General features: G+C 42.0%; 1 protein-coding gene across 6 annotated transcripts; it reads left to right on the top strand.

Annotated features, from left to right (window-relative positions):
* Positions 1 to 7,940: 7,940 nt before the first annotated feature.
* LOC311280502 (sterile alpha motif domain-containing protein 3-like) lies at positions 7,941 to 14,977 on the top strand. Of its 6 annotated transcripts, none has more exons than XM_084392682.1 (5): positions 7,941 to 11,013; positions 12,126 to 12,178; positions 12,276 to 13,238; positions 13,358 to 13,525; positions 13,721 to 14,977. In XM_084392682.1, exons 3-5 carry the CDS (start codon positions 12,276 to 12,278, stop codon positions 14,219 to 14,221), a joined length of 1,632 nt encoding a protein of 543 aa, XP_084248808.1. In that variant the 5' UTR covers positions 7,941 to 11,013; positions 12,126 to 12,178; the 3' UTR covers positions 14,222 to 14,977. The 6 variants fall into 6 exon arrangements, with proteins under 6 accessions (XP_084248808.1, XP_084248810.1, XP_084248806.1 ...); XM_084392684.1 differs by having other exon boundaries at positions 7,941 to 12,178; positions 13,721 to 13,816; positions 13,895 to 14,977; XM_084392680.1 differs by having other exon boundaries at positions 7,941 to 9,358; positions 10,874 to 13,238.
* Positions 14,978 to 21,415: the final 6,438 nt, after the last annotated feature.

Below are 21,415 nucleotides of genomic sequence, written 5' to 3'. Positions count from 1 at the left end.
GCGATAAACGTAGTCATTCGGTGCAGGAAGGGTCAAACTGACACATCTGTTATCAGTTGAAAATAGCGTATGAGAGCACGTTCCGGTGTTACCCGTTCCAGATCATTCCAACTTGGCATTTTATATATACGTATAATTTATACTAGTATGTTTTTATACATCGCGGCCAAGTTTACAGCCTTTAAAGGAAGAAAGCTCTTTTACCGTGGGCCTGTGGAGTGAGGATCTGTAGAGGCTCAACTGAAGATCATGACCGCCTGGGATCCTTCAGCACGCTGCAGCTGGTGGAGGGGTGAAGGAGGAGAGAGCGGCCCAGCCCTGGCAGCCTTAGCGGGAACAGATAACAGCTGATACTGGGACTAATTTGGTAATGTGCAGTACCACTGGATGACGTGAGTTGCGGGCTGGTGGTGCTGCTGATAAAAAGCATGCCAGCAGAGATGAGTCCTCCTTGGGATGCTATTCGTGTTTTTGTGAAGTGGATATATGTGTATGTCTGTCCGCAGACAGGGCGGCCATTTATAAACCTACCTCAGGATTGGTTGCTGATGTGTCTTTAAACGTTGATAAGACTTGCCAAATGTTCAGTGTTCCTGTACCTTTGATTAAAAAAAGGCAGTTTGTGTATCAATCTGTTTATGTATGCTCCAGTCATTTTTATTTGATCAATATGGTCACTCTTTAGATTAGAGTCCAATTCTCACTTTTAACTATAACTCTTAACTATGTAAACTCTTAATGACTGCTTATTAATAGTTAGTAGTTGCTAAGTTTAGGTATTGGGTAGGATTAGGGATGTAGTATATGGACATGTAGAATAAGGCATTAATATGTGCTTTATGAGTTCTAATAAACAGCCAATATCCTAGTAATATTCATGCTAATAAGCAAATAGTTAATAGTGAGAATTTGACACAACTAAAGGGTTACCATATACATTTTTCAATTAACTTATTATTAAATGATATATTAATACATAATTAAAAATTGTATTTTAGTGTGTGACTCCCTAAATAAATACAAACATTTTATAAAAAGAAAATAATTATTTCAATATTATTAATTTCAATCAACTATAATTTCAATTTGGTGTGTGACTGGTGTGTTTATGTTGCAGTTGTCAACAAGCTGGATGTATTAAAGGGTTAGTTCACTCAAACATGAAAATTCTGTCATTTATTACTCACCCTCATGTCGTTCCAAACCAGTAAGACTTTCATTCATCTTCGGAACACAAATGAAGATCTTTTGAATGAAATCTGAGATATTTCTGTCCCTCTATTGACAGTCTACGCAACTACCACTTTCAAGCCCCAGAAAGGTAGTACAGACATTAAAGTAATCCATGTGACTCCAGTGGTTTAACCTCAGTGTTATGAGTGCTTTGTTTGCGCAAAAAACAACAAAATATTAATAGTAATTTCCAACGTGCATTCATGTAACATCTGCTCTCACATCAACACAACACACGTGGTGCTCTCGTGAACCGGAACTGGAGATTAATATTTTGTGAATAAAGTAGTAAATTATGTTGTTGTTGTTTTTTTTGCAAACAAAGTACTTGCATCACTTCATAAAATTGAGGTTAAACCACTGGAATCAGCTGGATATATATATATTTTTATGATGTCTTTGCAACCTTTCTGGGCTTGAAAGTGTCATTTGCGTAGGCTGTCAATGGAGGGACATAAAGCTATCAGATTTCATCAAAAAGATCTTCATTTGTGTTCTGAATTTTCTTTTTTGTGTGAACTAACCCTTTAACATTTATTTACATGCATTCTTCAACATTTACAGTATTCTATTTCATTCTATGATTTCCTCGACTACTTTATTCTATGATCTCCTAACAATCTCAGTTTAACCACTGTGAAATTGCTCACTCACAGGACGTTCATTTGCAGAGCCATTCTAATTCTTTTCTGATGGGCACTGGCTTTGCATTCAGAGCCAGGAAAAGTATTATGTTAATAAATGATACCGCTGGAAGAGTGAGAGTTTAGAAATATACAGGGATAATAATAACAGCATCTGGACTCTGGACAGTGTTATTACCATTTAAATTAAGGCCCTTGAGCTGAGAGCCTCTCAAGTGAACAATCTTACAGTTAACTAAGCACACATGAAACCACGAGGCCTGTTTCTCCCGGTATATTTTTAATTTATAATTTTTTTCACATTGAGGTTCATTTTAGGATTACTCCCAACACAGCACGGCACAGAGTTCCATGATAAAGATTTATATTTTGGATTACTGTACCATATGTTCACATTGCCTGTTTAACCCACAAAAAGGGGAAGGCATTATGTAAATACCACGGTTGTCAAGGGTGACAGATTGACATTACCCAACAACAATACGCAACCCGCTCTTACGGCTGAAAGAGGCCGGCCTGTCTCGATGTAAATAAACCTAAATAAAAACTGCTCTCAGAGCAGTGTTGGAAAAGTCACCCATCACAATGACTGGGAAATGTCTGTGTCACATGTGCTATCCAAAGCAGACAGATACACAGAGCAGCAGTCAGGCTGAAAGCTTGGCCGGCGCACAACAGCAGACATTACTTACGTTCCCTTCAGTCTGTTCAAAAATGCATTTAAGTCTCGAGTCTCAGATCTTTTCATCAGCGCGAGCTGGTCATGGGTATCCTCTATCAGCCAGATGAGACATTATATTAGCAATGCAGTGTAGTTTCATCAAAACACATCCTGATTATTCATCATGATCGGGATGGCTGGGAAAGCGGCGAGGAAAGGTACCTGCTATAACATCCGCTTCTGATTTGTTTCTGAAAGGTTTGAAGTTTTAGAATTAGCCTAGTAAAGACATGTGGCGTGTACCGGCCAATCTACACATGGATCTGTGCTCGCTTTCTGCAAAGCCAACAGGCAGATCTGACAGCAGCTAACTAGCACCCCCTTTTGAAGTGATCGCATCTGGTCGTAGCTGCTGAGCGTCTGAGCGCAGGGGACGAGTCCAAACGTGATGTTTTTCCCTTTTGCGATTGCGATCTTTGAAATATCCATTTTATAAAAAGCCAATAGTTCTGTCATTTAGCATAACAGTCAACGTTTTATTTGTTTCCTTAGACATAAAAAAAGAAATTGGCTTCTACATTTTCAAATAACAAGCATAACACTTCCTGTTCTTTCTTTTTGATCCACTCTGCAAGAGGAGGAAGTGAAACAACAGACAATTTCATCACTGCGCACACTTGTTCAGCACATTGTGTGGTCAGATAGCGTTCCCATGGGTGTAACTCCTCAGCGGACGGCGTGTAATTAATCCCGCGCAAACACTCATAACCCTTCTCTCCGAGGGTCTGGGATCAGAGCGGGAGCGCGGGAGCGCGGCAGCTATCAGCCCGCTCTCCAGGAGCCGCTTTAGAGAGCGGCCTGCCGGGGTGCGGATGGAGCCGGGGCCCCTGGGCCACCGGAGAGCAGTATGGGAGAGTTCAGATAAACAGCTCAGACAGGATCATGGGTGAACCGTGGGGAAAGGACTCGTTTTCGTCTCTCTTTCTATCCTCTCTCCACTTGCCTGAGCACCGGAGCTCCACACTATAGGGCTCATCTGTGTGTATGTGTGTGTGTGTGTGTGTGTTTTCACAGAGTTTGGAGCTGCTGTAGGTCAAAGAGGAGACTGGCGGGCCGGGGGTGCAGACGGGCTGGGCGAGCGTTAAGCTGGTCAGGTGCAGCGCCACCAGTGATCATTAGGGTTACAGCTGCTAGGGCCAGATTGTCTGCTGCCTGTGCCGGGCGAGATGTCTCACCCTGGGAAAAAGAGTGAGCATCTGTCTGTCCTTCCCCGTAGACACGAACCTCCTACCAGCCTGTCCAACTCAGCCCGACTGGTAACAAGGTCACCTATCTTTTTTTTTTTCTCTTTCTCTTTCTCTCACTCTCTATCTCACTTTTTCTCGCTATGTTAACCGTTGCTTCACTGCCTAGTTATCAGGTCAGAGAGGCACAGTTGCTTTAAATCCGTTTCTTTGACAGAAATGGTTGCATTAGATTAAGGAACAGAAAATTAAGTACTGGAAATAATAAAAAATGAAGGCTGTGAAAACATTTTATAGCAATTAATCTCTCTAATTAAAATCGTTGTAGTTAGCACATTGAGTTTAGTTTCCAGGAAACCAAATAATATTCCTACGAATGTTTAGCAAAGACCCTGCTTATAGCATAGATTTATATAAGCTGAATTTTCTGCATCATTACTTCAGTCTTCAGTGTCACATGATCCTTCAGAAGTCATTCTAATGATGATTTGGTTTATTACTATCAATGTTGAAAACAGTTGCACTGCTTAATAATTTTGTGGAAAATGTCAGGATTCGTTGATGAATAGTCCAAATGTTCAAAAGAACAGCATAGGTTAAAACCTTTTGTGAAATCAAAAATGTCTTTATTGACACTTTTGATCAATTTAACGGGTCCTTGCTGAATAAAAACATTATTATTATTTTGTTAAATTACTGTCCCCCAATTTTTTTACGATATGTAAATGACTATGGATGATGTGTTTCAATCCTAGGTGATATTTCACTTTAATGAATGGTTAAATTACATTTATCCATTTAGCAGACGCTTTTATCCAAAGCGGCTTACAATTGAGGAATACAAATGATTCATCTTAAGGAGGCAATAACACAAGAAGTGCTAATACAGAGTTTCAAATATCATTCAGAATTGTACAAGCTAGAATTGGAAGAGATTAAGAAATAGTGAAAGCATAAAAGTTTTTTTCTTTTTCTTTTTTCAGCGGGATGCAGTTAAGTGCTCACGGAATAGATGAGTTTTTAGTAGGATAAGGTTGGGAAGATCATTCCACCAGCAAGGAACAGTGAATAAAAACGTTCTATAAAGTGATTTTGTGCCTCTCTGTGATGGTACTGCGAGTTGCTTCTCACCTACTGAACGCAGGGTTACATACAAGTGGATACTTTTGTTAAGTGGATTTACTTTTGTCTGGGTTTGATTTCTAAATAAGTGGGTCTTTATCCATGATTTACTGATAAACACGTGCAAGGGACTTTTATGTGCATCACATAGAATGGAATAAAATGAAATAAAAATTGATTAACGTTGTTAAAAATGCTTTAAAACTGTGAAATAATTGCATGCATTAAAGGCACACTATGCAGTTTTCGTTTTTCTCAAACAGCGACCCCTAGAGTCGCTGTGGAGTACTTGTATTTAACGTTACTGTCGTAAATACCACTCTTCCAACCACGCTTTCTTCGTCAACTCTGCCATGATTCACGTCTGAAATGCGTACTAGTGTCTTCCATAGAGGCTGCTTCATATGTTGTTGATGTATGTGACATCGTGCCGTAAAGCAAGTCGTAATTCTTGCGAGATTTTTTGGGGCGCCACCTCCAAACCTGCATTGCTGGTTTTGCTAGCAGCATCTGCCCCCCTGCTTTGCTATCGGGATGATTCACCCTACTACGAGTTCGTTTTCCATCAAAATGATTTCGCAGCTGTTATATTAAAGGTATAGTGGAGGATTTTCCTGAATTTTAGAAAAGAACCGCCCTCTCCACTTTTTGAAAAAATGCACCTGCTCCCGAGAGGGAATGCCTATTAAACATGTGCACGAGAGAGCATGCACGAGCCTAGTTCTCCTCGTGCATGCTCTGTTTACAAGTTGCTGTCGGCATGGCTCATACAAGCGCGGTGCGTGACTTGTGCCAGGGCTAGCATCGCTAATCATAGCTTACATTAACTTTTACTAGCAGTGATTTTAAATGGATTTCTCAAAATAGCATGCCAAACTTTACCTGTCGAGTAGAAACTTCACGACTGAGGCATCAGTGGGAAGCCCAACCTGTGCTTTTAGCGCACGCCAGCGTGTGAAATATTCTCCCAAAAACACTCTGGTCTTGTTTCTTTTTTCAGAGGCCTTTCTCTTCTTGTCATACAATTCGTAGACACTTTTTCTCTTGCGACCCTCAGGCATTTTTAAAAAACCCGGTGAGAACGGCGAGCTTCAATGAATGGCTGAAACCGTAGCTCACCACCATAGACAGTATATAAACAGCTCACCCAGCCCGTTCTCATCCTAGGGCGTCATATACTGACGCTTTTGACATTTCGTCTACATCGAACGCACATGGCACCCTTTAGCGTCAATATGAGACGCAGATAGATATGGGCCAGAAGGCGCCTCCTAGCGGTCTAACCCTAACCCTACCCCAGACCTAAACCTACCCATAACCGAACAAAGCTCTGTGCGTCTCATATTGACGCTAAAGGGTGCCATGTGCGTTCGATGTAGACGAAATGTCAAAAGCGTCAGTATATGACGCCCTAGGATGAGAATGCGTTGGCTCACCACACATATACATACACCTGAAAGTGCGCATGCGCAGAAAGCGAAAACTACCTAGGGACGAGCACGTACGACGGCCTTACGTAAACATATCACCAGAATGATTGACAACTAGGAGAACCAATAGTCTTGATGATCCACCCGGAAAAAGAAAATCCTCCACTATACCTTTAAGGTACAAATCTTGCATAGTGTGCCTTTAATACGTTAACTTTGACGGACCTAAAACATAGTGATACATTTCTTTAAACAAAACAATAAAAAACACATCAACTTTACACCAGAATGTCTCTATTAATGAGGCTTTCGAAAAGTTATTTGAAGACATTGTTTCTGTTATAAATAAATGCCTCGTGTATTTAGTCAGAGGCAACAAAACAAGCAAGGTTATAACCCTGGAAGTGAACAAACATCATTGTCACTGGGCCAAAAACCTGAGAATCCTCAAAAACAAGTGCTAGGATTTGCTCCTAATAATCCTCTCAGCATATGAACACATCTCCATTGTTGATTATTTTAAGATTAACTGGACTCATAATCTCAACTAAAGTGCATGAATTGGTGGATTTTAATCAATGTGAGTGAGTTCTACTATGTAGAGTGTCATAATGAAAATCACATCACAGCCTCAATAAGCCACAAATAGCATATGGCTGGCTATTAATCTGTCAAATGCAAGATTCTGCAAACATACTGGGGAGCGATTAATCAACATCGTCAAAATATGATTTTAAGTCAAATGATGATTTTAACGGACAGCAGATTAAAGCAGAGGTCATTCCTGCTGCTCTGGTGGCAAGAAGTCAAACACCAGCTCTTGGACTACTGAGAACACAGAGTCTGAATTTATGAAGAAAACTGCTGTTTATCACCTGGATTTGAGCGAGAGCTGTTTGGAGGAATATTTATTGCTTGGGCTTTTATGAAACAATGACCTATAGACACAGGGAAATGTACAATATAGCAAACTGTTTTAGACATATACAGAGTACAGACTACATTAAGTAAAGAGACAGAAAGTGAATAAAGAGGAAGCCCAATAGAAAATACTTTGCATTAACTTGGAGTACAGTAAATACCATGGCAATTGTTTACCATGGAAAATGCCAAAATACCATGGTTTTACTATTTAGACCATCCTTTTGCCATGGTACAACCAGTGCTTTTTTGTAAGGGATGCAAAGCGAGTGGCAGAGAGAGGGAAAGAGAGTGAGAGGGAACACAAGACCAAACAGGTGTGACTCCAACTTTCTGCCTCACAGGAGAAAATGAAGCGCTGTCAAGGACACTGCACCTGTGCTATTGTCTGCAACAAATGGCTTTTAAGTGCAAATTTCTGCCAGGCTTAAAGGAGGGCTGTGGCCTTTGCACTTATATTCCCCATCTGAACTCATACAATCTGCATAATGGGGTGGGAATCAAAATGAGGCTCCACAATGATTCTTCAGTGCTATGAGAGGAACACACGACACATCATCCCATCCTCAAACACTTACTGCCATATTGCATCTGTTTCCACACTCTTATTTCAGGCATAGAGCCATAACATTAGACATACACTGTATTCCCGAACAGTATAACCTACTTATAAAAAATAAGTGAACTATACTTAAAACTGTGAAACAGTTCATTCAACTTAAAACTTTTAAGTTTGTTCAACGATTTGGGTGTTTTAACTTCCAGGAACTTAAATAAAATAAGTAAAACATGACGTCATCTTATTACCATAGCCTTATTTTTGCCTCTTGGTGGCGGTAATGAGCTTTATTGCGTTACAATCTGCCAATTTAACAAAGAAGAGTCTCTACACTCAAAAACATTTTAAAGCCTTTTTAATAGATATACAAATTTCAATAGTAAAATTCTATCAAATTGAATTTAATGATCCTTACATATTTTAATTGAATAATTGATTAGGGATTGTTCAGTTATTCAATTAAAATATGTATGGGTTATTTAATTCAATTTGATGGAATTTTACTATTAATTGAAATGCATAAATCTAAATTGTAGTGTACTCAGCGCACTTTATTTGCTATTTTTAAAACATAGTAGGTAAAACTCTCCAAAACAGACTAGTCAACATGACCATCATGATATGTCCGTTTATTTCATGACTGTAAAAATAACAACGAAGTAAAACGAATTACCAAAGCCTCATTTTTGCCTCTTGGTGGCAGTAATGAGCTTTATCGCGTTCCAATCTGTCAACGAAAAAGAAGAGTCTACTCGGTGCACTTTATTTGCATGTTTTTAGAAACATAACATACCAGGTTAAACTATACAAAACGCAACAAAGAGTCAATATATCATTCCATGTCCGTTTATTTCATGTTTTACTCAAATGACTGTAAAAAATAACAACGGAGTAAAAATAATTCCCATTTGAAATTGAGCGCTCGGATTTGAACTTGGAAGCCCGCCATGTCATGCAGGAGTCGTTGCCTCAACGTGGTTCTGTGGAATCAGCATCGTTCATCATCGTCATCGTTTCTGTGTTTGCTGCGGTTTGTTTAGCGGCTATAATCTGGTAAGTACTTCTTAAAACTTTTTAAAAAGTTATTCTAGTAATCTGCATCAGAATGTGACAATATAGTCATCAAACTGAAACTATTGTTGCGTTTAGCTAATAGACGACCTAAAATGATCAGGCACACTTTAGGCCTTATGTTATTTGTGGAGTGATTGATCTAAATTTTAACAATTTAGGGACATAGTTGATGTATGCTCGCAATCGCATTGCACGGATATTAATTTGTGGTACTGCTGGTTATCGCAGTTGCTTGTATTGAAGTTTTTCGGTTACAGAACCTAAATTGAAACAGAAAAAAAAAAAAAAAAAGATTAAAACCACTTTCATTCAATCTTACTTGTTTTTTATCCAATGCTTAAAATTAAATTAGCTGCAATGGAAGCCAAATGTTCTAAATTCTGAAATTGTTGTATGACATGTCTCTGCCTCACTATTAATTTGTGTTTTTATTTTCTCTACAGGTTAAAACTTGTGAGACCAGAGCATATGTGAGTAAAATTACAATTTGGAATTTGGGGGTGACAATACATATGTAAAGACTAAAGTATGCAGCATTTTAAAACTGATAACAACTGATTTTAGAGGTTGGCATAGCTCAGGGTTTGCTCATGTCTTGATATTGTCATGATTTTTCATGATGGATTGGAAATGCAGGTTATGTGATTCCTCCTCACTTACCCGAGCACAGTTACTTGGGCATTATGGTTTGCAACATAGCCATTTTTCAAAGGTTAGCCCTTTACCGTGTCTCTATGACTCCTGCATTTGCACATTTGTTTCATTCAATGCACTAAAAATTCATGTATCACGATTTCACAATGAGAAGGATAAGAGGCATGCATGTCAAGAAATCCAGGTGGTGTACACATGTCCTTTATGTGGGTTCAAGCAACCTTTTTCAGAAAAAAATCTCTTTGGTCATTTAAGAGGGCATTTGAGAAGTCATGAAATGGTAACATGTCCATATAAAAACTGTAGGTATACCACAAATGTTTACTCCTCATTTAATTCTCACAAAACCAGGGCCCATGGAGTAGATGTTAGTTCAGCTTGCTTGGACCTTTTTGAAGATGTAGTTGCTGAAGATGATGGCTGTTCTGCAGCTGCGGAGCCTCCATTTGAGGATCCTACTCAGTCTGAGAATGCAGACATTTTGGATATTGTTGATATACAGTGTGACACAAGCCAATTAAAAGCGCAACTACAACGCAATTTAGCCTCTCTGTTTTTGAAGATGCAGGCTATACTTCATGTGTCAGATATAGCTGCACAGGAAATAGTAGAACATTTGTGTCAGCTGTTTTCTTTGTCAAGGCCGCTGCTGAGAGAAGCAGTTAATGACGTATTACAGAGACATTGCTATACTGTGAGTGAAGCTGCTCTTGATGAAATTGTTAGTGTTGTTATAGACAGTAATGTTTTTGTCAGTGCAACTGCTAAAGGAGCAGAATTGTCCTCAAATAAGCGACGAAAAACCTTTATTGAGAGAAATTACCCAATGGTTATGCCGTTTCAGTATGTTGTAGCACCTGGGCGCACAGCTGTTTATGTCCCTATACTGCCTATGATTCAGTTGTTGTTTAAACATACTGATGTACTTGACAGAATTAAAGAATCACATTCGTCACAATCCGGTCAATACACAAATCATCGAGATGGTTTGTATTTTCAAGAAAATGAGCTGTTATCAGCATCAGAGGAGTTTAAATTGCCACTGCTGATTTACATCGATGAGATAGAAGTTGCAAATCCATTAGGTACTTCGAGGAAAATACACAAACTCTGTTCGGTGTACTGGGTACTTGCTGATCTACCTAGCAAATACCGATCAGCTTTGCATGTGATACAGCTAGCTTTGCTGTGTAAAGTTCCTGATGTCCAGAAATGTGGCTATGAGAGTGTGCTTGGCCCTTTAATGCAAGACATATGTACATTAGAACAAGATGGTGTGTTCATTGAGTCTCTTGGTCAATCTGTTAAAGGCACTGTTCTTTTTGTTGCAGCAGATAATCTTGCAGCTCACGGATTGGCAGGCTTTGTACAGTCATTCCGTTCAGAGTATGTGTGCAGATTCTGTCTGGCAACTCAAGACCAGTTTCAATCGCATGAAGTTGCTGAGGGTGAATTCAGTCTGAGAACTAAGGTAACTCATGATCTGCATGTCCAGAATGTCTCCAGTAGAAATGGGGAAAGTAATTGTGGTGTGAAAGGGGACTGTGTCTTAAAACAAAAGCTGCAGTATTTTCATCCAATCACTGGTTTCCCCCCTGATATTCTCCATGACCTCCTTGAAGGTATTGTGCCAGTTGAGTTGGCTTTATGCATTCAAAAAATGATTCGTCTCAAACACTTCACACTTGATTATTTGAACAGTAAAATTGAATCATTCCCATATCAGCATACAGATAAGGTTGATAGACCCAAGCCAATTTCCAAAACTTATACCACAAAAATGACAATAGGTGGTAATGGTCATGAAAATGCTGCATTACTTCGGCTACTTCCATTCATGGTTGGCAATGTTGTACCAGAGGGAGATAGTGCATGGGCAGTGTTAATGGAATTGAAAGACATTGTGGAGTTAGTGCTGTCTCCAACATTTACTGAAGAGATGATTCAGTATTTACAGAGTAAAATTAGGGACCACAGGCAAATTCTTCTTGAAGTATTTCCAGATTTTAAGCTTAGGCCAAAGCATCACTACGTCGAACATTATCCAGAGCTGATCAGATGTTTTGGACCTCTTGTACATTTATGGACCATGCGTTTTGAAGGCAAACACCGCTTCTTCAAACGGGTTGTGCACGATACACAGAACTTTAAAAATGTGCTGAAGACACTGGCAAGCAGACACCAGCATATGATGGCTTACCATCTAAGTGCGCCAGCGTTCTTCAAACCACATTTGCAGGCATCAACTGTGACATCTGTTTTAGTTTCAACACTACCTGAAGTGGCAATACAGTATATTAAACAGAAGACTGATAGTAACACTATATACTGTGCATCTCAAATCACCATTGATGGGACAAATATTTCTGCTGGGGAATATTTCCCTGCTGGTTTTGAAGCAGGGTTACCTCAGTTTTGTAAAACTGAGTCAATCCTCCTTGTGAACGATCATGTGGCCTTCCTATGCAGGGAGCACAAGTCCCATTATATTGAACACCTAAGAGCCTTTAATCTGTGTTTAGGTGATATATCTGTTAAAACAATAACAGATTTGAGTGACACATCCCCCCTTTCTGCCTACAGCATAGAGGGCAAGTTGCTGTTGACGCCAAAGCGATTTCTACCTTTACAATAAGGTAAGATTTCTACATTATTTGGAAATCCATGTCCAGTCCATCTTGTTCGAAACTATATTTTTAACTTGTCTTTTACCTTGTTGTTTTTGTCTCCTAGATGGCGGAATCCCAGAAACTTTTACTGAGAGTTTACATTGCTCCTGACATCGCCCACAAGATGACCCTTTCTACACGCCCAAGTACAGTAGAAGAGTTGATTACAGTGATTAAAGAGAAATTCAGACCACGTCTTGATTTTGATTTCAACCTCCAATATGAAGACCCAGACTTTGGGGGGCAACTCTGCTTTCTAACAGACATTTCAGAACTGCCAGAGAAGGCTGTATTGAAAGTACACAGATCTGAGACTGATGACGGGTCAGCTGCAACTTCACACACAGAAATACTCCCTTATGCCCCAGGACGCTTACAGAGTTGGCCTGATGTCTTCCCAGTTCCTCAATTTTCTTATGATGTCGAGCACAGCCTCAATGGTGGAAATATGGCCTATCAAAACAGTGGAAAGTTCTTAAAATTAACTAAAGGCCAAAAACACGACATTCTAGAAAATATGGCCAAGGCAATGCACAGCTTTAAGGCTTACCCCAGCGACAAAGAAGTAGCTAAAGCAGCTGAGGCTCTTATTTCGAAGCACCCCTGCCTCACAGAACCAGGAAGTCAATGTGGATGGTATGGCTGGAAGACAAGTTTAAAGTTTAAAATGGGCAACTTTCGCACAAAACTCAGCAGATCTGGCTGTGAAGAGGTGGCTGTTAACTCGGGGAAGAGAAGCCAAAATAATCCAGAGAGTGAGTCTCCCCACTCCAACATCAAAAGAGCTCGTCGAGCTGAGGTAAACTACCTACCAAATTTTCCAAAAGGAGAGAGTGCTGAAAGCTTGGAACAACAAAGATTGCAAATAGTTGAGGAAGTGTCTAAGACAGAAAGAAGTCTTGGGCTGATAGAGAGACTCATGCAAAGTACATTTGCTCTGCGTCGCAAACAGATCGTTGTAGATAACCCATCACAACCAGTGAAGGACTTTTTGGAAAAGTGGCCTGCACTTCGTTTGGAATCTCAGGTAATTTTCTCAGTTGCTATCTGTTAGATTCCATTTTTTGTGTGTTTATGTGTGTCTGTTACTTTTGTTTTCTTATTTAACATTTTTTTTATGTTATTCGTTTGAATGCTTGCTTTCAGATTGCTGCAGAATTCCACAGAATTACTAATATCAGCTTGAAAAACAAGTTCTATGCAGAGCTGGACAACCATACTCCTCGACTGATTGCTGTTTACAGGCAGAAGGCTGCCCGTACAGGCAAGGCAGCAGAAGCACTGAGAAGCATCTGTAGTGCCTATGATCTTACGGTGAATTTTGTTAATTACATTTATAGTACAAGTTAATTGGTTAATGTGCACAAGTATTTTACTGCTATCTGGTAATTGTTTAAACCTGGCTTTGAACTTTTTTTGCTTTAAATTTCTTCCCTTCTTTCATCTGTACTTTTATCTCTATTTTATTATTTTCTCTTGCATCACTAAGACAGTTCTGTCTTTTTTCAGGATCACTACGATATTAACAACAGACGTACAGCTGCACTTCGAGCCCTCCCTGTCTACTTGCGCGAAGATGACTCTGTGTTTTTCAAGATGTGGAATGTAGGTTTTTATACATCTCATTTGAATTTTAATGTTATTTATCTGATTATGCTTATGAAGTTCTCTAATGCTTTTCAGACTGAAGAGGTGGATGAGCCAGACATTGCAGATTCAGCTGTAGCTCTTGTCAGCATGGTGAATGGAGACTCGAGTTCCACTGTTCAGTTTGACCCTGCTGGGATTGCTATTGTGCTGGAAGGTGACATTGTTCTAAGGGACATTTCCAGGTTGGCTGATGCTTTTCTTTTGATTTTTGGTTTGATATATGCATTACATCTCAACTACCCCAAAGAGCTGACCCACACCTTTAACTTCATCCAAAAAGTCTTACTGGGTTTGGATGACTCAAAGCCACTAACACCCAGATTGCTGAGTCTAAAAAATGAGCTACTGATTAAGGAGTAAGAGTAATGGATGTACGAGTGCGATACAATTTATTTTCTGTTCTTTTCAGTTGTTGTGACTACTGTATTTGCCCTATTAAACACTGAGCTCAAGATTTTAAATTTCACAGTGAAGTGGAGAATTGCATTTTCATTTAAGTATTTACTGGGATTGCGTTACTGAATGCCACTAGCACCCAGATTGCTGTTTAAATTTTCTGGATGCACAAGAGACTGTTTATTGTCTTTTATTGCACTTGTTGTGACTAATATTGTTACAGTCTGTTGTTATACTTATCTCAAATTTAGAAATTTTCCAGAACACAGATTTTGTGTTCACCTAGTATTTACTGGGATTGCGTTACTGAAAGCCACTAGCACCCAGATTGTTGTTTAAATTTTCTGGATGCACAAGAGACTGTTAATTTTCTTTTTTCACTTGTTGTGACTTTAATATTGTTACAGTCTGTTGTAATACTTATCTCAAGTTTAGAAATTTTGCAGAACACAGATTTTGTGTTCACTTAGTAAATACTGGGATTGCGTTACTGAATGCCACTAGCACCCAGATTGCAGTTTAAAAAAATAATTTACTTGTTAGAGAGTTTTTCCTGTATCTCTGGATGCACTAGTTTTTTACACCTCTGTCCTTTACATTTGTTGTGTCTCATACAGTTACATTCTAATGTATACAGAGGTGTGTTATAATGCTGCAAAAAATGCCTTTTGCAAAATAAAACGTACTTTCATATATGGAGTTTGAAATTGTCTTCCTTTCTAATGTTTAAGGAATAATATTTTGCTAATGTTAATTTTGAGGTCAAATTTCTTTGAAAATTGCAAATTAAGTATTTTATTTTTAAATTTATAACAAAAATGTACTTTTAATTTGTGATCGATAAAAATTGAGTTATAAAATACATAGAATAAAAGTTTATTCAAAACAATAATTTTGAGTTAATCTGTTTTGTGTATTTAAGTGTAACTGACTTAAAAAAATACATTTTATCAACTTAAAAGTTTTGAGTTATAAAATGCATACAAAAGTGTATTCAAATAAATAATTTTGAGTTAATCTGTTCTATGAATTTAAGTGTAACTGACTTAAAACAATTAATCTTATCAACTTAAAAGTTTTGAGGTAATAAGTTTCCTCAAATTTTTTGAGTTATCTTAACTTATCGGGGTTTACAGTGTATGAATAGTTTGACCAAAAATTACTTTCTTTCACCATACCTTGTAGAATCTCCAAGCTGTTTTCCCTTACATACTGTGATGTTGGATGGAAAGGACAAAAAAACACCTTGAAAGTACCATAAAAATTGCCAAACATCATTGATGTTGTTGCCACACGTCTTGTGGACAGTGGTGACGATGTTTTAATGCTTTGCACTGAACGCATTAGTAAATCATGACAGAATTTTCTTCTCTTTTTTTGTGGGGTGAACTAAACCAATGTCATTTCTAGTGTAGTTTAGTAGAAGTGCAACTAAAAATGTGGTAGTATATGCAGATGTCTATAATTTGAGAGTATACGGGCTATATAGCTATCATAAAGTGGAGCAATAAAATACATGTTTTTGTCCATAGATAACAAAACACAGGAGAACATATTAACAGAGACCATATAAGGACAGTAACTCCATGGAAGTATTCGCAACACACAACATGACAGCTGAGGGAGGAAGAGCCAAATGTTAAAAAAATAATTCAGCTCTTTTTGAATAACAAACTTCTGCAGTATTGAATGCAGTATGTGACTTTCTGTATGGAAGACATAGGCAAACATGTCCCAGCCCGTAATACATGTGCTAAAATGTGCAGTACTGTATCCCACAATGCAGTGAGCTTGACTTGACTTCATTTTGAGTGTAATGAATGATCCAATGTCAATGTTAGTCGTGATTTCAAACATCTCCTTAAAATTGGATTGAGACATGGCCTGTAGTGCATGCGGTGAGCGAACATCTACACCACTTGACCACCTAGAAGGCGATTGCGAATGGACCAAGGGGGACACACCATTAACACACACACATGTTTGGGACGGCCCTGTGCATGTGCGAATTCAAATCTGGCTTAGGTCAATATCCGATGGCAATGTTGTATTTTCCATTTGCAATGTTGTGTCATTTGTAAGGCTAAATGCATCAGCTGACAGTTGACGGATACAAATTAACATATTACATGAACAAACAAAGGCTGTTAAATAAATAAATTGATGCTCACCTCTGCTATCAGAATCAGTTCATAGATAAATAGTGTATGGAAGTGCTGATGCAAACTCCTCTTGCGTAGCTTAGAAAGTTTCACTGAGAAAGGCGGAGAACGAACGTAGCAATCTCTGAAATTGGAATGAACCTGTGATGCCCCAGGATATTTGAAATAATAAGGTTACGTCTTAGAGGTGGGACATGAATGGAAGAGGTTCTACTAATGGCGTGCGGTGTTCTCTCTTTAATGTGTTGCTAACGTGTTGCATCAGTTTTCACTGCGCAGGTTTGTTTGCTAAACTGCGGGATTTGTACCTTGATGAAATTCTGCTGAACGAAATCATGCATGAGCCCGTGTTGTTTGTTTGGTAGTTCAGATGAAGAACAGATTCAGTCTCAAAAACATGTTATGGTGATCCAGCCCTTTTATGAATTAGAAATAAGTAGAATTGCTGTGTTGTTTTTGAGAACTGAAGTAGCTGTGTTTAGTGTGTGTAGTCTGTATTAAGTTATTGTAATGCTGAACCTTTTTTTGGAGGGGTCTGGAGAGCAAGAATTTTTGAGCTTTGTCCAAAATGTGCAAAAAATAAAAAGAAGCTATTCATAAGCAAATCAAAGGGCCTTAGAAGAGGTTTTCATCAACACAGACTCGACTTTATCTGCATCTTGTTGAATGCTGGTGTATCTAGAAGAGTCTGAGTCTGGCTTCACTGTATTGGGTGACTCAGCCCTAGTATGATGCTAATGGTTTTCCTTCGGCGGTCGCATCAACACCTACTGTATGTGCTGCAACCAGACTGCAACAATGACACGACGCCGAGAGCGTCACCTGAGCTCACTGTGAATTTTCTTCTTACATACCACCTATGAGTCATTTCTGCCGTTCCTGTGGCTTTCCATAGCAAGTGAAGCATCTTGAGAACACCTCATTATTTCAAAGATGGGATATTCATTTTTTTTTTAATCATTTGAATCATTTGAGATGTCAGGTGGCAGCCAAAAATATCAAGCACATTATTTAGTACACAGGTACATCATTTAGTTATATAATGATTAATGCATTTTATTTTTTATTTCCAATGTTCTCTAACATTTAAAGAAAATTATAATTTGGGTAGTTGATAAACTGTATCCAAATTTTTTTTCTCACCTCCAAGATTTTAGGTTACAATAGGGGTAACTAGGGCTTGTTATCACACACTTTAAACAATTATTTGTCAGGATAAGTTTATTTTTAAGAAAAAAAGCCAGCTTCTGTATAGACACGTACCTTGAAGTCTTGGCTAAAAAGAAATAAATATTCACATATTTTGGGGTAGTTACACTCTATGTCAAAGCTGTTTGTTCTCTTACGAGAGGTCTCTCGTACTGCGTAAGATATCTTACGCTAGGGGAAAATCCTTTTTCCGCGAGATATTGAAGCCAAAAATTATCCTTAATTTTGTAATAATGCAAAACGCGTTGCGGCAGCATGCAGACATAGGCGAGACAGCTCGCGCGCCTATTGGCTGCTCTGCGGCAACTGCAGCAGCCTATCGAGCGAGGCCTGGCGTGACGCCAGACCCAATCAGGGCACTTCGCGCCCGCTGCGTCACGTCCCGCCGAAATGGGCGTGGTCTAGGCCTATAAATACCGCTCGCAGGCAGCTATTATCTGATTTTTCATCCTTCAAGCGAAGCACACGCATCGCTGGAGCCGGAGAAGAAGCCGCGCCGTCTGAGAGAGAGCACCTTCAGCGGGACGAGTCACTGAAGTCGCTGGCCGCGCCGCCTTCCTGCCTTCCTGCTGCGCTTTCCGGCGCTTATATCCTTTCTATTACTCTGTACTTTTGTGTGTGTGTGTCGCCGCCGCGACACACATTCTAAAAGAGCTAGCGTCTTTTTAAAGATGCCTTCCTGAGGCTCGTGCAGAGCCACACTCAGCGACGGGGACCGCCACGTGATTTGCGTTTCCTGCCTGGGTGAGGAACATGCAGCTCTCGCGCTCGCTGACGGCGGCTGCCCTCACTGCGAGCTGATGGCAATGGCGACTCTGAGGACTCGCCTAGCCTTCTTCACCGAGACTGCTCCCCCGCCCGCCGCGGCGTCGCGCCGTAAAAAGCGCCGTGCCCAGCGGGCCCCGGAACCCTCCCTCAGCCGCCAAAGCTTGCCGGTTCGCCCGCTTGCTTCCCCGGCTTCGTCACCCTCGCTTCCTGACGGACAGCGGCCGCCGTCTGCCGCCGCTTCCGTTGACATCGTGGATGAGGAAGCCCTGCTGGGAGAGGATGATTCCTGCTCTATCCTGGCGTCAGGCAGTGAGGATTGGGCGGGCTCTGAGGACCCCGCGCCCCCTGCCCGCATGTCTTCAGGCAAGAGAGCGTCCATCGAGACGGAGCTCACGCGAGTACTCGCACAGGCCGCGGCGAGCCTCGGCCTCGAGTGGTCTTCGCCTGAGCAGCCCGCTCACAACCGGCTGGATGGATTTTTCCTGCCTGGGGAGCGCGCTTCGCCTGCGTCCAGACCGGCGCCTTTTCTTCCTGAGTTACACGAAGAAGTCGCCAAGTCCTGGAACGCCCCCTATTCGGCTAGAGTGCGTCCTGCTGTTTCTTTGGCATTCTCCGCTGTTGACGATGCCAAGAACAAAGGATACCTTTCGCTGCCGCCGGTCGAAGAGGCGATAGCGGCCCACTTATGCCCGCCCTCTGCTGGACGGCGTGCTAAGTCGGCCCTACCCTCTAAAGCTTGCCGCACGACGTCAAGCCTGCTCCGCCGCGCTTTCTCCGCCGCCGGGCAAGCTGCGTCAGCGCTGCACACCATGGCAACGCTTCAGATCTTCCAGGCCGATCTCCTCCGTAAGCTGGATGAGGAAGGGCCTGACGCGATCTGCGTGCCGGACTTAAGGAGTGCCACGGACCTCGCTCTCCGTGCTACTAAGTCTGCAGCGCAAGCCATTGGACGGAATATGGCCTCTCTCACCGTGACTGAGAGACATCTTTGGCTGACGCTCTCGGAAATGGCCGAGTCTGAGCGCACCGCGTTCCTCGACGCCCCGCTTTCCGCCACAGGCCTCTTTGGATCCTCCGTCAAGGATTTCGCGGAGAGATTCGCAGAGGTACAGAAAGCGTCACAGGCTATGAAGCACTTCCTCCCGAAGCGCTCCAGCTCTGCAGCAGGCCGTGCGAAACCGTCTGCTCAGAGCTCACAGCCACAGCCACCGTCCACTGCCTCCACTTCACAGCGCCGCCAGGCCCGAAGCGCGAGACCGCGCTCCCGCTCATCCGGTCGCCGCCCCGCTGTACGTGGCCCGCGACCTAGGATTACGGTGAAGCCCGGGGCCCCGAAGTCGTCCTAGCACAGCTAGGAAAACGACGGTGTTTAAGTCCCGCTGCGGCCAGGCTCACACCAAAGCTATTCGCTCGTCCAGTTCCAGCAAATGTGACTGTTCCAGTGTTTTCTGCAGCCAACAAGTCGGTTCTGTCACCCGCTTGCCTGCACACAAATGCCGTTTTCACGGCTACCCAGATAAATCCCCAAAAGAGTGTATTTTCTGGTGTCCCGGCCACGGCCGATGGTGTTTCATGTGTAGTAAGAATGCCCACTGCCCAGTGCCCATCCCTACACACAAGCACAGCCTGTCACACAGGGCTCGCGCACATAAAACCGACTCAGATCGGTTGCGCTTCAAACATGGTGAAAGTGCCCACTACCCAGTGCCCACTAACACCGCGTTGTGCATGTCTCACGGTTTCTGTAAAAACGAAACCAACGTGCACTCGCTTCACGCAAGCGAACGATGTTTTCGGTGTGATAAATGTGCCCGCTGTCCCGCGCCCACATCCACACACAGACATGACAGTTCCCACGGGAACCGCCCAGCCCTCCCCCTCGCGGCTGACCACCGCAGAGGAGTCGAGCGCGGGCAATCTGCCCGCTGTTATCAGCGCGCCCCATGCCTCAAATGTCACGAGCGCGATGCTTGTGTTGCAGCACGCCGAAGCCTCTCCATCGCTGAGCGAGCGGAGCGCGCTTCGTATTCAACCCCTAGCTATCCATGCAGACGCATGGGCAAAGCTGCCCGGGGTTTCGAAGTGGGTGCTGAACATTATAAAAAGAGGCTATTCGCTGCAGTTTCGCCGACGCCCTCGCCGCTATGTGGCGCGCGTCGAGACCACGGTAAAAACAGAAGTAGCACATTTACTTCGAGCCGAAGTGACGAAACTATTGAGCAAAGGGGCCATAGAGCCTCTCTCTCAAGTTCAGAGCGAAGGAGGGCTATACAGCAGATACTTCCTGGTACCGAAAAAAGACGGGGGTCTCAGACCCATACTAGATCTAAGGCAACTGAACAAAGTGCTTGTGAAGCGACAGTTCAGGATGCTCACGACCAGACAAATCCTTGTGCAGATTCGCCAAGGAGATTGGTTTATGTCAATAGATCTGAAAGACGCGTATTTTCAAATACAGATAGCGTCACGTCACAGGCGATATTTGAGATTCGCCTTCGAGGGCCAGGCATATCAGTACACAGTCCTGCCATTCGGTTTGTCCCTGGCACCCCGTACATTTACGAAGTGCATGGACGCGGCGCTCGCACCCCTCAGAATGAGAGGCATACGAGTGCTGAACTATTTGGACGATTGGCTGATTCTAGCGCAATCTCGCGCAGTGCTCATGGAACACACGACCATTTTACTCGATCACCTCGAGGATTTGGGTCTCAGTGTCAATTGGGCGAAGAGCTCTCTGTTACCCAGTCAGAAGATATCTTTCCTGGGCACAGAATTGGACTCGCTGTCCATGATAGCGCGACTATCACCACAGCGCGCGGTAGACATTCAGCGCACAGCGAACGCGTTTCGCTGCGGCGCGTCTGTCCCGCTCAAGAAATTTCAGAAGATGCTAGGTCTCATGGCCTCAGCATCGTCAGTGCTCCAGCTGGGCCTGCTCCGCATGCGCCCGCTGCAGTTTTGGCTGAAAGCGCGAGTCCCACGCAGAGCGTGGGCATCCGGTTCGCTTCGCCTCAGG

This window comes from Rutilus rutilus, assembly GCF_951802725.1.
Source record: "Rutilus rutilus genome assembly, chromosome: 21".
In the NCBI taxonomy this organism is placed as follows: domain Eukaryota; kingdom Metazoa; phylum Chordata; class Actinopteri; order Cypriniformes; family Leuciscidae; genus Rutilus; species Rutilus rutilus.
Note: the sequence above shows the minus strand (reverse complement) of the source record. Positions and strands in the feature narration are given on the sequence as shown.